The sequence below is a fragment of the Anolis carolinensis genome, chromosome 5 (assembly GCF_035594765.1).
Source record: "Anolis carolinensis isolate JA03-04 chromosome 5, rAnoCar3.1.pri, whole genome shotgun sequence".
In the NCBI taxonomy this organism is placed as follows: Eukaryota; Metazoa; Chordata; class Lepidosauria; order Squamata; family Dactyloidae; genus Anolis; species Anolis carolinensis.
The window spans coordinates 200,252,062-200,268,378 of record NC_085845.1 but is presented as its reverse complement, the minus strand read 5'-3'; the positions used below and the strand labels follow the sequence as shown (position 1 = coordinate 200,268,378).

At 41.9% G+C, this 16,317-nt stretch overlaps 1 protein-coding gene across 1 annotated transcript in view; it reads left to right on the top strand.

Annotated features, from left to right (window-relative positions):
* The window catches only part of slc35b4 (solute carrier family 35 member B4), a 16,972-nt gene extending 1,070 nt beyond the window's left edge, over positions 1-15,902 (top strand). Inside the window, exons 2-10 of the mRNA XM_003220751.4 lie at positions 3,705-3,818; positions 3,937-4,039; positions 7,249-7,298; positions 7,585-7,666; positions 9,189-9,258; positions 9,474-9,583; positions 10,264-10,339; positions 10,840-10,915; positions 11,989-15,902. Of these exons, the coding sequence (XP_003220799.2) occupies positions 3,705-3,818; positions 3,937-4,039; positions 7,249-7,298; positions 7,585-7,666; positions 9,189-9,258; positions 9,474-9,583; positions 10,264-10,339; positions 10,840-10,915; positions 11,989-12,241 (934 nt within the window). The 3' untranslated portion in view covers positions 12,242-15,902. The remainder of the gene's footprint in view (positions 1-3,704; positions 3,819-3,936; positions 4,040-7,248; positions 7,299-7,584; positions 7,667-9,188; positions 9,259-9,473; positions 9,584-10,263; positions 10,340-10,839; positions 10,916-11,988) is intronic.
* Positions 15,903-16,317: the final 415 nt, after the last annotated feature.

Genomic DNA, 16,317 nt, shown 5'->3' with positions numbered 1-16,317 from the left:
TGCAATGAATCACTGCAATGAATCACTCTGACCAGGAGGTCATGAGTTCGCGGCCCGCTCGGAGCCTATGTTTGTTTGTCTTTGTTCTATGTTAAAAGGCATTGAATGTTTGCCTATATGTGTAATGTGATCCGCCCTGAGTCCCCTTCGGGGTGAGAAGGGCGGAATATAAATGCTGTAAATAAATAAATAAATTGTCATTATTATTATTATTATTATTATTATTTTATGACACAGCAAACAAGATAGATATGCTGGATTTCGTATCACAAAATCACAAGTCGAACACTTCCCAAGTGTCTAGGACTGTGTGATGTATTTTCTGATGATGCGTGCAGATCCCAGTCGGGTGGCCTTTTGCAGTTGGCAGATCGTAATTTTGGCAATGCCTATTGTTTCCAAATGCTGGCTAAGATCTTTTGGCACGGCACCCAATGTGCCCATCACCACCGGGACCACCTGCACTGTTTTCTGCCAGAGTCTTTAAAGTTCAATCTTGAGGTCCTGATAGCGGCTGAGTTTTTCCTGTTGTTTTTCGTCAATGCGACTGTCACCTGGGATGGCAACATCAATGATCCAAACCTTTTTCTTCTCCACAACTGTGATGTCTGGTATGTTGTGTTCCAGAACTTTGTCAGTCTGGATCCGGAAGTCCCACAGTATCTTTGCATGTTCATTTTCCAATACTTTTGCAGGTTTGTGATCCCACCAGTTCTTTACTGCTGGGAGGTGGTACTTGAGGCATAAGTTCCAATGAATCATTTGGACCACATAGTTGTGCCTCTGTTTGTAGTCTGTCTGTGTGATTTTCTTACAGCAGCTGAGGAGATTATCAATGGTTTCGTCAGCTTTCTTGCACAGTCTGCATTTTGGGTCATCAGCTGATTTTTCAATCTTGGCCTTAATTGCATTTGTTCTGATGGATTGCTTCTGGGCTGCAAGGATTATTGTTGTTGTTGTTGTTGTTGTTGTTGTTGTTGTTATTATTATTATTAGTCTCCGTGCTGTGCAGTCCTAGGAGTCCTCATTTTCCAAGGGCCATACCCTTCTCTTGGTGCAGTTACAGTATGAAATTAATGCCCATGCACCCCACTCTAAATGCCATGGCTCCATGCAATGAAGTCCTCATTGGAGTTATAGTTTCCCAAGGTCTATACCCTTCTCCTGGTGCATTTACACTATGGAATGAATGCTATTGGTCTCCACTTTGAATACCATAGCTCCATACTACACAGTCCTGGGAGTTATAGCTTTCCAAGGTCCACACCCTTCTCTGTTGGGGGGCGGGGAGTGATCAGGGAGAATGGTGATGGGCAGGGCCAACCCTCTGCTGTGTGAAGGCAACTGCAGTGAAAGAATACGGAAAGGAAAAAAGAGATAAAAGGCAGGGAAAACACCCATTTCATTAAAAAACGCAGTAAGACTGAGCTTTTCTTTGCTCTCCTCTGCCACACACTTCCCTGCCTAATATGATGAAGTGATAACATCCTGTAAATCTTGTATATTCCCCCATCTGAATTTGTTGTATTTCATTAGCTTGGCTCCTCTTTCTGTAGGTTCCGCTTAACAAAGGAAACTATTTTCAAAAGCTTGTTTTTCTTCTTCTTCTTCTTGGGGGCTCAGAGCTGTTTTGACTTGTAACCCGGCAGGTTGTCATATAAATCACTTGCCAAACTTAAGGCGATACCTGTGGCAATAAAACCACCATCTAGAATAACTGTTGACCTAACCGAGTACAACACCTTTATTATGTACATGAGTGTGGCTGTCCATAGCCTGCTTGTGTTGGCTTAGTGATGCAAGGCAAAGAGAAAGCTCTTCTGTAGTGAACTTGACACCATCCTGTTCAGTTTGAGCCTGAGGAGGTGGGAAGGTTATATAGAGAAGGGATCGATTTCTGGATTTTCCAAGAATCTGGGTATCCTGCACTGTCCATCTTTCTATGACTTCTTAGCCTTTTGGTATTTTCTTGGTTTCCTTTTTATTTATTCAGTTGTTTTTCTGTTTCCTTTTTTAAAGTGCAAAAGCTATTATTATTGACTAGCTTTCTGTATTGGAGTTACAGATTCGTAACCAAGTGCTACACATCCTTAACTTCCCTGTATCTACTAGCACTACGGAGTCACAATCCTGGCACTATTTCTGCAATTGCAAATGCAGTCCTGAATTTAATTTAGCATACAGAAGCTGCACTGAGAGATGGAGGTCTGGTCAGCTGGTGATCAGGGTGCAAAAGAGCATACCTCCAGCCTTGTTCCACTGGCAAGCAAGACTCAAAGAAGAAATTGCCATGGGCTACTGTGTCTGATTGTGACAGTTTTGCTTGCTGGTGTAATGGGGCTAGAAAGTCATTCTCTTGTACCCTGATCACCAGCTAAACATGCATCCATTCTTTAGTACAACTACTGCCTGGTAAAATAGGCATTTTCTGACGGGCAGGAGACTTGGTTGAACATTTGTAACTAAGTAGATGATATAGATTATGGGCTGTTGTTGTTCTTTTACTAATGTAGGAGAGTTTGAGTCTCCAGTTGTGTAGAAGATTTTATTTCTCAGACTAGCATTTTGACCAGAACGTATTTGTTCAAGTTCCTAAGGGCTATTGAAAGAAAAAGTGGGGGGGGTGGGGGGGTAGGAATGAGATTGGAAGTCAAGCAAGGTCAGCCGTAGTTAATACTTGTATGGGAGATCACCAAGTAATATCCAGTGCTATAGGCTATATTTCAGAAGAAGTAAAAGGTAAAGGTAAAGGTTTTCCCCTGACATTAAGTGCATTTGTGTTCGACTCTGGAGGTTGGTGCTCATCTCCGTTTTTAAGCCGAAGATCCGCCGTTGTCCATAGACACTTCCAAGGTCATGTAGCCGGCATGATTGCATGGAGCACTGTTACCTTCCTGCTGGAGCGGTACCTATTGATCTACTCACATTTGCTCCCCGGATTTGAACCTGAGACCCGGTCCGCAAGTTCAGCAGCTCAGCGCTTTAACATGCTGTGTCACCGGGGGCTCCATGATTTCAGAAGGAGGTGGGAAAGCCACCACTGAATATTTATTGCCTAAGAAAACCCAATGAAAATCATGGGATTGCTATAAGTAAAGAGATATGGGCACATATACATTGACAACAATGCACTTAGTCCTTTTTATCCATGGGTTCTGTGTCCACAGATTCAAACAACCACAGCTTGAATATATTCAGAGAAAAATATTTTAAAAGCCAACCTACATTTTGCCATGCTGGTGTGTAAGCATATCCTGATGTAGTCTCCCGTCATGTGCTCCCCGGCTCTCATTTGTGTTGATTTGCCATTTTGTTTAAGGGGTGCCTTTGTATTAAGCCATTGTATTTAATAAGAATTAATTATCCATGGATTTTAGTATTCACACGGGGTCCTGAAATCAAACATTAATGGATACTGAGAACCCAGAGTAAAGAATAATTATATGCAAAATTGGTACCATGTGGACAATGTCTGCTAGAAAGGCCGTCTTTGGCGGAAGAACATGGGAGGGGCCTTCTGAGCTGTTGATATGCTCCACTTTCCCATTAGAGACCTGGTTAGCACCAACACTGGTGTCAAAACATGTTTGTTTTTATTCAAGCCTTTGGGGCATAATTGAGTTTATGCTATTTCTGCAAAGATAAGTTGCTCTTCTCTTTATTTTTTTCTCCCTCCCCCCTGTCCTTCTCTTTCTCAAATGCAGGGAATTTCCAGGATGTGGGAATTTAGTGACATTTGCCCAGTTCTTCTTCATAGCTGTGGAAGGTTTCATCTTCGAGGCAAACTTTGGAAGGAAACGGCCTGTTATCCCTATCAAGTATGACGATGTTACTAAACCTGGTGGGAGGGAAGGAATGCATCTATATTTCCCAATTCTAGACCCTGCTCCTCAGCCCCCAAGTCATTGTCTCAATACTTGCTGGTTATCTTCCCAGGTACTACTTCATCATGGTGGCCATGTTCTTCACAGTCAGTGTGGTGAACAACTATGCCCTCAACTTGAATATTTCAATGCCGCTGCATATGATATTTAGATCGGTGAGTCTTACCTTGAATCTCTTCTATGGGTATAACTTAGAACAGGAGGTGGACATGCCTGACATTTCAGGTTTAAGCTCCCATCAGTCCCATCCAACTTGAGAAATTATTTGGGATGATTGGAGTGGTAATTATGCATCTTTAAGCCAGATGGCTCCACAGCAGGTATGGGCAAACTTGGGCCCGTCAGGTGTTTTGGACTTCAACTCCCACAATTCCTAACAGCCTACTGAAGGGCCCAAGTTTGCCCACGCCTGTTCGATAATAACTCAATTTGGAAGGACAGGATTGCCTTTTCTGATGGCAATTGGTCAAATGGCTTAAGATGGTGGTTTCCAATCTATAGGCTGCGAAGGTCTAGCAGATGGTTTGAGGGCATTGCTCTGGTTTGGAATCAAGGACCACTTGATATCTGTTTGTGAATTTGGTGAACCAGTTACAGAGAGGTGGTAGGAGTGGTCAGTGTTGGAACCTTTTTCTTTAATTCATGAAATATATCAGTCCATAGGTTGCCTGCTGCTAGTTAAAAATGTTAAAACCTGCTTGTTTATGTTGTGGTCTGCAAAAGCTTTTGGTGCTAGCAGTTGTTGCTCAGTGATAGCATAGCCACCCTCATAAAGGAAAGGGTTGGGAACCAGTAGCTTAAGAAGCTAATATGGAGAAGGCAGAGCATTTCTTATGTCATCTTGCATGGATGAAGCATGGTGAAAAGAAACAGAAAAGGAAAGCAGGTGGAGAGGAATGGGAAAGTACACAGCGTTCGAACATGGGGTATATTTATTTATTTATTTATACATATTCACTAATATGAATTCACCGTGTTTCCAGTAAATTCTGTGATTTAACATGGGGCTCTAAAAATGCACTTTGAATCTGAGTTACCTGCTATCCTAAAGGAGCTTGGAAAAGTAGATTTCCTGGGTGTATCTGCTAGAATCACATGGGCAGAGAAATGTTTTTAAAAAACTATTTTTCAATTGTTTTCAAGGTTATCTTCCTAAGAGCAGATTTGATTCTGCAGGGGTCAGCAGGAACTAGGAGCTTGAATATCCCTTCTTTACTCCGAATGTTTCCACATTCATCATTTTGACTTTCTCGTTAATAGGTGGCATTCCTCCCTTTGACCCAGGGGGAAATCAAATGCTATTATGGGGGGGGGGGAAATCTCTCACCTATAGGCTTCAAAATCTTGTAGTGTACATTACGTCAGCTCTGCTGTTGGTAATGGGTAATGCTATTGAAATCCCTCTCAGTGTGTGTGTGTGTCATCTGAATCGGTGATAAACCATCCATTGGTACAATGAAAGGCAATGTCACATAGTTTGAAAACTCTTATCAACATAGACAGTACTTACAAATATTTTGAATGAATCCACATGTCTGTTAAGAGACTACTACTCAGTTATTCTCATGGGCATTGGGGCGATTTCCTTGCAAATCTAGATACTGAACCATGGCTGTCCTAATTGAACAAAATAGCAAGACTCTACTTCTATCCCTATCATTAAAGTCAATGACAGGCTCTGGACATTTTATCCCTATCATTAAATATTTATCTCTTGGTGTTTCATGCAATTTTCAATATAACAGGGGTGCACAGTGTCCTTAACCATTTATTTCTTGTCCATCAATACAGAATTGTCGTCCTCTGAAAGTATTGTTATATTGATCTCTCTTAAAGATAGAATATTAGGAGTGGAAGGGGCTACAAAGGTCATCTAGTCGAACCCCCTCCATTGTTTGAACCCACAGATAAAGAACTCCTTAATTTTTGGCTTGTCTTTTGATATTGTCTGTAGATTTGAAAAAATATTATATGATCTAAGTCCATGATTCTTAACCTTTTTTTTGCCACAAAAACTAAATGTCTGTCACTGCTGTGGACCTCCAAGACTTAATTTAAGGCTTAAAACTCAAAAGCACATCAGCTGGCACCCTCTCTGTCCATTTTTTGTAAGGACCTCAAAACATAGCTATTTCGAAATGCTTTTGACTGAATAGCCCCAGTTAGAGATGTAGTTGTCGCAGCCTTCGCACCTTATCGATGTTCCTCTCCTGTTGATTTTATTTTTAAATAAGATCATCTTTCTGATCGCCCTATATTTTATCCTGAGCCTTACGTTGAGCCTGTATAATTTTTGTCTCTCTCTATATATTGCACTATGCTCAGACTCATTGTTCTGATATGCTGTTTTATCCTGTTTTATGCTGTTATATGGTTTTATTGTTTATATTGGTTTTATTGTATAACTGTTTATTATATGTGACATTGGGCTTCTTCCCCATGTGAGCCGCCCCGAGTCCCCCTGGAGGAGATGGGAGCGGGATATAAAAATAAAGAATGATTATACAGTAGAGTCTCACTTATCCAAGCTAAACGGACCAGCAGAAGCTTGGATAAGCGAATATGTTGGATAATAAGGAGGGATTAAGGAAAAGCCCATTAAACATCAAATTAGGCTATGATTTTACAAATTAAGCACCAAAACATCATGTTATACAACAAAATTGACAGAAAAAGTAGTTCAGTACGCAGTAATGTTAAGTTGTAATTACTGTATTTACAAGTGTAGCACCAAAATATCACGATATACTGAAAACATTGACTACAAAAATGGCTTGGATTATCCAGAAGCTTGGATAAGCGGGGCTTGGATAAGTGAGACTCTACTGTACTTCCTTAATTTGCTCTTTAAGGATCTTCAGAATCTGAGGCCCCATCTGCACTGCCATATAATGCAGTTTCAGGATGCAGATTAACTGCATTGAACTGGATTATATGGCAGTGTAGATCCAACCAGCGAGAAATAAATAAATGCACACAAACTTATTGCAATAATTGTATTGGAATGATTCTGTACAAATGTAGAAGAAGAAGTTCATGACATTTCTTCAAACCTTTGAGGAGCCCTGTGAAGACATTGAGGCTGTGAATGTCTTTCAGAAGAAGGGTAGGGTAGCCTTGGTCAAATATTCCTCTTCTCCTTGTGTTAGGAAAAGGAAACTTAGAAATCCTAATTGGTTTCTTTCTACTGCCACCTCATAGGGGCCTTGTGACATACAAACCTTTGCTCTGTCCCTTTTTCCACCTGGGCATAATTACGGGCGTTCTGTTCACCCTTTTTTCCACCTCCTAACTCACCTTGTCTATGTTTCTTTCCATTTTTCTTCTGAACATCTGTCCCTACAAAACCTTTTCCTGACTTCAGGGATCTCTGATCGCCAACATGGCGCTGGGCATCATCATTCTGAAGAAGAGGTGAGTTGCCTTCGATTTGCAGTTGCGGCAAATATACATATTTTAAGGAGAGCTTAGAAAGGTTTCTTTTGTTTCAGTGGTTCTGAGATTATGGGGTTTGTCGGCCCAAAAAAGTAACTCTCCCAATATGAGGCTCTGCAGAGGAGGATAATTTATAAAGTGGATGTGGGACTATATTGACTACAGGAATAATGTATGTCTTCATGACCACTGGCTTGGAAGTTCTAGATTTAGGAACCTCTGAGTGCGTTCAGGTCTTGACGAAACCTCTCTGTCTCTGCTACAGATATACCGTCTCCAAATATGCCTCCATAGCTCTTGTATCCCTAGGAATCTTCATTTGCACCTTCATGTCTGCAAAACAAGTGGTAAGAAACAACCTTCCTGCCTAGACTATTTTTATTCATATAAAACTCTTCAATTTTAGTAATTTTGACAGATTTCCAAATAACAATAAGGGACAATTGGAATTCATGACATGTAGGTTTGACTGTCAGGAAATAGATATTTGTTAACACCAGTTGTTAACAGTACTGATCTCAGTCAGACTAGCCATCTATTTTTCGTAAAATTGACATTTATTTATTTATTTATTATTTCTATCCTGCCCTCACCCAAGGGGACACAGGGCAGCTTACAAATTTGATGCCAATACATCACAATACAGTAGAATAAAACAGTTAAAACAGTTGAGCGAAATAACAATATACAATATACAAAATTTAAAACAATATAAAATACTTGAATCATTCATCCACAAAACCTTGTTCATAAACCTTAGTCCAGACCGAGTCGAAGCCAATAGAACTTTAAACACTTGCGCGCATAGCCAGGTCTTCAATTTCTTTCTGACATATTGTCCACATACTTCAATTGTATGATGGACCCATTTCTTTCTTTATGAAGGGTCCAAACACAAAAATACAATACAGTTAGTCCCCTGTTTCCAAGGATTCCAGCATCCACAGCTTGAAAATATGTTTTTTTTAATCCAAAAAACAAACCTTGATTTTGTCATCTATACACATAATAAACGTGAAAATATATGTGTATGTATATGGCAGGGGTGCCTCCTTACACAGACAAGCTCCCACTACCACAAATAGCTATAGCTCCCATTACACAGGAGACACCAATGCCCTCCCTCCAATGACATTGTACTGAACCCCACCCATGATGCATCTATAGCAAACTTGCCCAACATAACAAACTTTAAGTACTGATTGAGTCTTTTGGGGTTCACCTGTCATGATGTCAGTTGTAGTTACAATCTTATCCATTTTGTACAATTAAAAAATTGACTTTTTCAAGTAAGCCAGGCAACGCCAGGTACCCAAACTAGTTTCACATAAAGGACACCATTTTACTATGCCTTTGTATATGAGTCCAGAGAAGGGATTTTTCCAGACTCTGGGCTGGGGAATCCATTCTTACATCTGATTCTGAGTTATAGGGTGCAGTTCTTGCTCTCATTACAGCACGTAACACTATTTTTGTTCCTGGACCATAAATGTCATTTCCTAATTGGTTCTATCATAAAAACATGGGGAAAGTTTATTAAACTGAAAAAACTTTGTTCTTGCAGGACCTCCTGCAACACATTTTGCTATAGCTTTTCAATGAATATCTTATAGCATCTCAATCAGTTCAACCTAGTTTGTGGCAGCCACAAAAATGAGGTTTCTGGAGTAGAACAACCACTTGCAATGTAAGGACCGCACAATTAAACAGGAAATAACACTTTCAAACCAGGAACATAAACTTTTTCAAATTTTGTAATGTAGTGTTATTAAAGTCTCATAGGGCAAACAGGATCTTACAGGAGTGTTTCCATTTATATGCAAACATATAGCAGCTGATTAGCCTTTCTCCCTGCTTTTGCCTCCTTAGAGCTCCACGTCAAGTACAAGCAAAGAGGAGGAAGAGGAGAGCCTTTCTGCCTTCCTCTGGTGGTTGCTAGGTCTGTATTTTCCCCAATACTAATACCAATATGAGGAATTCTGGTAGAAGAGGGGGAGGACTTCACTGTGCTAACTCAAGCAGCCTCATTTTGCTTTTCTAGCAGTGGGAATGGGCAGCAAGGATCTATAAAGATCCTGAAAATTCATCCCAAACACTGGAAATCTTTGCTGTGGCAGCATATATAGCACACTCACACCACCGTTTGCATTGCAGGCATTGCTGCGCTGACCTTCGCCCTGCTCATGTCGGCCAGGATGGGGATCTTCCAGGAGACCCTGTATAAAAAATTCGGCAAACACTCCAAGGAAGCCCTTTACTACAATGTAAGTGTCTGCTGCCCTTTTGTGGATGCAGTGGATTTGGTTTTTGGTACCGCTTTAAAGGGCTCTGTAGTATAGTGAAACAGTTTGAAATAATAGCTTACAAAAACCTTTCTGGTGCTAGAATGCAAACTCCAAGAAAAGAGATTCCATCTAAATATTGGGAAACAGTTCCTAATGGTAAGAGCTGTTTGACAGTGGAATATGCTGCTGTCTGGGAGTCTGTTGGAATCTCCTTCTCTGAAGGTCTTGAAGCAGAGGTGGAATGGTCATTTGTCGGGAGGGCTTGGATTGTGTCTTCATGCCTGACAGAATGGGATTAGACTGGGTGGCCCTTGGGATCTCTTCCGACACTGTGGCGTTGGCTACGATAGGCCCCACTGAATGCTGAGTCTGTAAACTTCTAATTTAGTAGCAACTAAGGGCCTTCCCCCACAGTGATATAACCCAGAATATCAAGGCGGAAAATACCACAATATCTGCTTTGAACTGGGTTATCTGTGCCCATACTTCCATATATTCCAGTTCAGAGCAGAAACTGTAGGATTTTATTCAGCTGTGTGGAAGGGGCCTGGGAATTAGAATCTGGGTCAGTGTTTGATGCTGGGAGATGTTGTCCTCTGTGTGAATGCAGAGACCTGTTTAGGTTCCTCTGAACTCCTTGCCTTGTTTCTTTCTGGCAGCACGCGCTCCCCATTCCAGGCTTCCTCCTCCTGGCTCCCGACATCTACAAACAGGCCGTGCTCTTCAACCAGTCTGGTAAGTTGGAGGCTTTCCTGAAGTTGTCCTGTGTTTTGATACCTGAGGCAGAATGGAAAATGCTCTCCTGCCATTCCATGTATGAGTTCTCTGTATCAGTGACCATTGGCTTGACCTTTGAAAGTCCACTTGGTGTTTCCCAAGATCCTGCAATATTCTCTCCCTCCCTGCCTGTTCTTTCTCTATTATCGCTTTTTTCCCCTAGAGGCCAGTGTTTCTCAACCTGTGGGTCCCCAAACGTTTTGGCCTTCAACTCCCAGAAGTCCTAACAGCTGGTAAACTGCCTGGGAGTTCTGGGAGTTGTAGGCCAAAACACCTGGGGACCCACAGGTTGAGAACACTGATTTAGGCCATGTTTTATAATATGAATTTTGGTACTCTGCAAGAAGACTGTAGGTAGGGAAGAGCCAGCAAAGAGGGTTGTGTCTAGTCGATGCATCTGTTCTCCACTGTTTGCAAAGCTTTGGAGTGTTCTTTACCACCTTCTCTTGTTTTCACAGAATTGTTCCAGGTCCCGGTGCTTGGACTCAGTTTGCCCATCATGTGGTTCTACCTCATAATGAATGTCATCACTCAGTATCCTTTTTTGAACATGGCAGGCAGGTGGCTGGTGCTTAATACAGTATAGCAAATGCCTGTGTCTTTGTAGAACAGGCATGGGCAAACTTTGGCCTTCGAGGTGTTTAGGACTCCAACTCTCACCATTCTTAACAGCTGGTACTTACTTACTTACTTAGGCGATCCCTCGTAGGCCGAGGATGGTGGTCCTCCATTTCTGGTGTCTTGGGGGTGTGTCCTCAGGTGACTGAAGACACCTATTCTTGATCTGCATGTTCTCCCACAGTGAGAATATTGGTTTCCAGGTGGAAGGCGGTCTCGGTCAGGGTTGGCTTGAAGGGCCTTCCTCTTGGCACGTTTCTCCCTTAAGCCCTCCATTCGTGCCTCTTCAAACTCCGCAGCACTGCTGGTCACAGCTGACCTCCAATTAGAGTGCTCAAGGGCCAGGGCTTCCCAATTCTCAGTGTCTATGCCACAGTTTTTATGGTTGGCTTTAAGCCCATCTTTAAATCTCTTTTCCTGCTCACCAACATTACGCTTCCGGTTCTTGAGTTCGGAGTAGAGTAACTGCTTAGGGGGACGGTGATTGGGCATTCGGATAATGTGGCCAGTCCAGCGGAGTTGATGGCATAGGAGCATTGCTTCAATGCTGGTGGTCTTTGCTTCTTCTTCCAGCATGCTGACATTTGTCTGCCTGTCTTCCCAAGAGATTTGCAGGATTTTTCTTAGGCAGTACTGATGGAAACGCTCCAGGAGTTGAGTGTGACCGTCTGTAGATCGTCCATGTTTCGCAGGCGCAGAGCAGGGTTGGGAGGACAATGGGTTTATAAACAAGCACCTTGGTATCTCTACGGATATCCTAACAGCTGGTAGGCTGTTAGGAATTGTGGGAGTTGAAGTCCAAAATACCTAGAGGGCCAAAGTTTGCCCATACCTGCATTAGGAAGTTCCTCCGAATATTTAGGTGGAATCCATTTCCCTGCCATTGGAATCCAAAAACTTCAGCGCTTTGGAACCATGTGTCTGAGTCCCACCAACCCTCCTCACCAGACATCCAGCATTGTTTTCCTTTAACCCATCCCCTCCCTCAGATACGTCTGCATCCGAGGGGTCTTCATCTTGACCACAGAGTGCACCTCCTTGACCGTCACGCTGGTGGTGACCCTGCGGAAGTTTGTCAGCCTCATCTTCTCCATCCTGTACTTCAGGAACTCCTTTACCGCCTGGCACTGGGTCGGGACCCTCTTGGTTTTTGTGGGGACGCTGATCTACACAGAAGTCTGGAACAGCCTGGGAGCCACGCTAGAGCAGAAGGGAAAGGCAGACGAGAAGAAGCAGGAGTGACGCAGAACAACGTCCCTCTCTAGGGAGGCTCAAGTCTTCCTCTCTGAAAGTGGGACCTTTTCTGACTTGAGGTTGTTTTTTTATTTCTTATGATGCAGCGTGCTGGCGGATTCCCTTCTCGTGGAAGCGGGGGATTGATTTTTGTAATACAAAAAATAACCAGGTTTTGGCTATGCCAAGCAAATGAACAGGCTCCCTTAAGTGGGGAAATTTTTAGAAAGAAGAAGGTGCCGAGTAGAGGTAGTAAATGGAACGGTACTGAGATGAAACCTACAACGGTTTAGCTCCCAGGTGAAGAACATGCAGTCCTCCAAGTATTTTTGACTCCTGGTTTTCTTCGGTCACTGCCAACTTGAGCAACAGAGTAGGATGATGGGAATGGTTGTTCAATGAGATCTGAAAAATCACACAATCCCTTACCTTGATGCAGTCCTAGCTTGGTGTAATTTCTGTCCCAGTGAGAGGATGTGCTATATGGAACACATTCTATTCTATTTTATGACATAGTTGCCATCTTGAAAAACCACCGAAGAGCCAGGGGAGGCCAAATTGCCATTTCTAGAATGCTAACCATGACAGTTGCCATGAGATGGTGTTCACTGTTGTGGCCATTCTCTTATTTGCCACACAAAAGCTAGAGGCAATTGTTTGCCTTCATAAGAGCCAAAAGCCAAGTCGTATGCACCTTTGGCTTTCATGGTGAGGAAGAACCTTTGCAGTTGGTCCTCCCTCCTTGCTTTTGAGTTCCCAGCTTCAAAAGAATGAAGTGACTTAGTCAGAATGACATTTAAATTACTGATATAGAGCTGGAGGTTAATGTTGGCCAGGTGCCTTGTGATTGTAAAATGGGATTGCTGAACTCAATCATCATCATCATCACCATCATCATCATAAAACTTTATTTTTTCCCATCCTACTTCTCCGAGGGGACTCAGGGCAGTTTACAACAAAAAAATTGGCAAACATTCAATGCCAACAAAAACATAATGGAATACATCAAATCATGACCTGGATGATAATTTCCTGCAAATTGACTTCATACAGTGATATTCAAGTGGCCTGGGAGTGCTTGGTGGTTCCCAGGCCATTTTAGTGTTATTTCCACGTTGAATGTTGGTCTGAAATGTCAAGGCGTTATCTCAAGATGCTCAACTCCATCCCCAATATGTAATAATACAGAATATAGTAGGATCTTGTATAACTTTTTTAGAGTTCAGACTAAAACTCATTGATGTACATCTTTTCAGTAAAGTGTATATAAATATAGTAAAACTTCTGTATCTGCAGGGAATTGCATTCCTGGCCAGATCTCCACTACCTACAACTACGGATGCTTGTATGGCCATTACGTTGATTTACTTCTGGTTCCAGTTGCCTTGGAGAAGCTAGTCAATTCCCAGAGACACGTGTCTAGGAATGTCTAGGTTTTCCAGTTCAAACCTATTAGGATTTGGTGGAAGAGAGACTGTAGATCATGCAGATGTGAGTTCTATAGTTATGGAAGAGGAGGGCTTACTATATGGCTTATGTGTATGTGTGTTCCTTCTGGGACAGGGCACAAGTCCTTCCCTCCTGCCAACTGTGTCCTTCTTTCCAAAAAGGAGAGAGGCAATACCGACCATCATCCCTAACCAGCAGAGAATGGCCAACAAACATCTAAAAATAGTCATTCCGTAAACCTGGTGCACAAAATAATCCAGAATGGAAGTGTTTTCAGATGGCAAATTGCCCCCTGAATTAAAAAGCTAGATTCCAAAAATAAGGCTCAGAATTCCTCACTTTGCTATGATAACTTTGACTTCAGTGCCCGTCTATTTTATGGTATATTTTTTATTTCTTATTAGATTTTATATGTTAACTTTCAAGGAGTTCTAAAGGAGAGGTTTATGAGGTTGTCCCTACCCAAAATGTAGGATCTTCATCTCATTCAACAGACCTGGGAATTGCAATTGAACTGTGCTTTCCACTCTCATATATTTAGAAACCTAGATGCAAGGGGAAAGGATGACTATTCACCTTGGCTTGCTAAATTTCTAAATGTATTCTAATGTGGAGTGATAGCTGGGTAGATTATAATCTAGGAATGGCAAGAGGTGTCCCATCTTCCCACTTTTTTGTTCCAGAGCCTGTTCAGGGATTTTCCTTCTTCAACAGAGAAATGCATTTTTAAAAATTCCCTTCTTGCAGTCAGTTTATTTTTACACTCCTCTGTTTGAATATCCCCAATGGAAAAATGTGTGTCCCTAGTCTATGGCATTCTGCAGTTGGAGCAAAATGACTCCTAGCCAAACCTTAGTTTGTAATTAGAGAAAGAGAATGCATTATAGTTGCTTTATATTTTATTTTTGAGTGTGCTCCATATTCTTTGGATTCTGTGGTGCTCGGGTGTGTGTCATTATTAGGAGGGGAAGTGGGAAACGGGTCCCTCCAGTGTATGGCCATTTCAAAGGCTGTATCATGAATCAGTCAAGGATTGACTTGTACATATGACATTGTCATATAAATCCTGGTGTAGCGTCTCATAGTAACCCAGAGGTGGGATTCATATCCCTTCAGGAGACCATTGAAATATGAGTCCCAGCAGCAGCCTGGGCCAACCTAGCCAAGGTTAGGAAATACTAGGAGTTGTAGTCAATCTGTCCCAATCTCTTACTTTGAACTTTGTTCTCTTCACCGAATAATTTTATTTGTTTGTGTCACTCTTTTTATCCTTGAAAGGCAATGTCTTTACAGTGTTTCATGCATATTTATATATAACTTTGTGTTTACAAGCAGATTGGAATGCTTTATTTTGTGCTATAAAAACCACAAGGTTTGTTTTCTCATATTTAGCACAATTAAGTGTTAGATCGTGACATTATTTTGCATTCTCATGTTATACCGGGAAACACTTTGTGTAGCATTATGGACAAACAAATCCCTGAAATTTTGGCTTACAAAGGAGAAATGCAGAGCATTTGGGGATGCCATGTACCTTCTGGGATTTGTACGTATCTCACTGCATTTCCATATACACTCATAGCTGGAGCATATTCCTCCATATTGACTTAGTTGGTGGATTGCCTTGCACTTAATATTCACATATCATAAGGCATAATGTGTTTCCTTAGAATCCTAAAAATGGGGTAACCGGTGTTTTGCCATGAACCCAGTCACCTATGTTTGGAGTACCAAAAGGTACACCTGGCCAGGTACATGTCCTCAGGTAGCCCCACAGTTTAGGCAACTAGCAGCCACCATCCAATATAATGGTGCATATTTATTATTGTTATTATTAAATTAGTTTTTCTTAGATTCAGCCGCCCTGAGTCCCCTAGGGTAAGAAGGGCGGGATATAAATGTTGTAAATAAATAGGTTTTCTCCTCCGTTTGCTTTAGCAGTCAAGCAAAACAGTCTGCAACCCATCCTATAAATCCCAGGGTTGCTGGGCCAGGCTGAGGCCCTGTCATTTTAATAGGTTTACGACTGGAATGTAAGGTGATCAACACTTTTTCCGAAGAATAAATACCTTTTTCTTACACTTGAAAAGATTACCAGGGACTTGAACAAACTTGCACAAGGAAAAAGAGGGAAACGTGGCAAAACAGGGAAAGCAGGAACTCCCCACTGACTGGAGGTGGGGAGAAATATGTACGGTTTAATAAAGGACTTTATTGCAAATTTTTCTGTTATGCTGTTTGATTTGCATTTGTATCCTACCTTTTCCCTCTATATGGAATTGGGAGCAGCATACAGTAGAAGTAAAAAATGAAATGACATGGAAACAATGTGTAGTAGGTCTGCAGGATCCACAATTTCCATTGACTATGGATTGTCGTAGCTCATATGATTTTTTTTTGTGTGTCAGGAAATTCTGACACACACAAATATTCTGGTGTGAGAGAATTGGCTGTCTGCAAAAAAGTTGCCCAGGGGATGCCTGGATGTTTGATGTTTTACAATCCTGTGGGAGGCTTCTCATGTCCCCGCATAGCAAGGTAGAGCTGACAAATGGAAGCTCACCCTGCTCCCTGGATTCGAACCATCAACCTTTCTGTCAGCAGTCCTGCCGGCACAGGGTAACCCACTGTAGCAT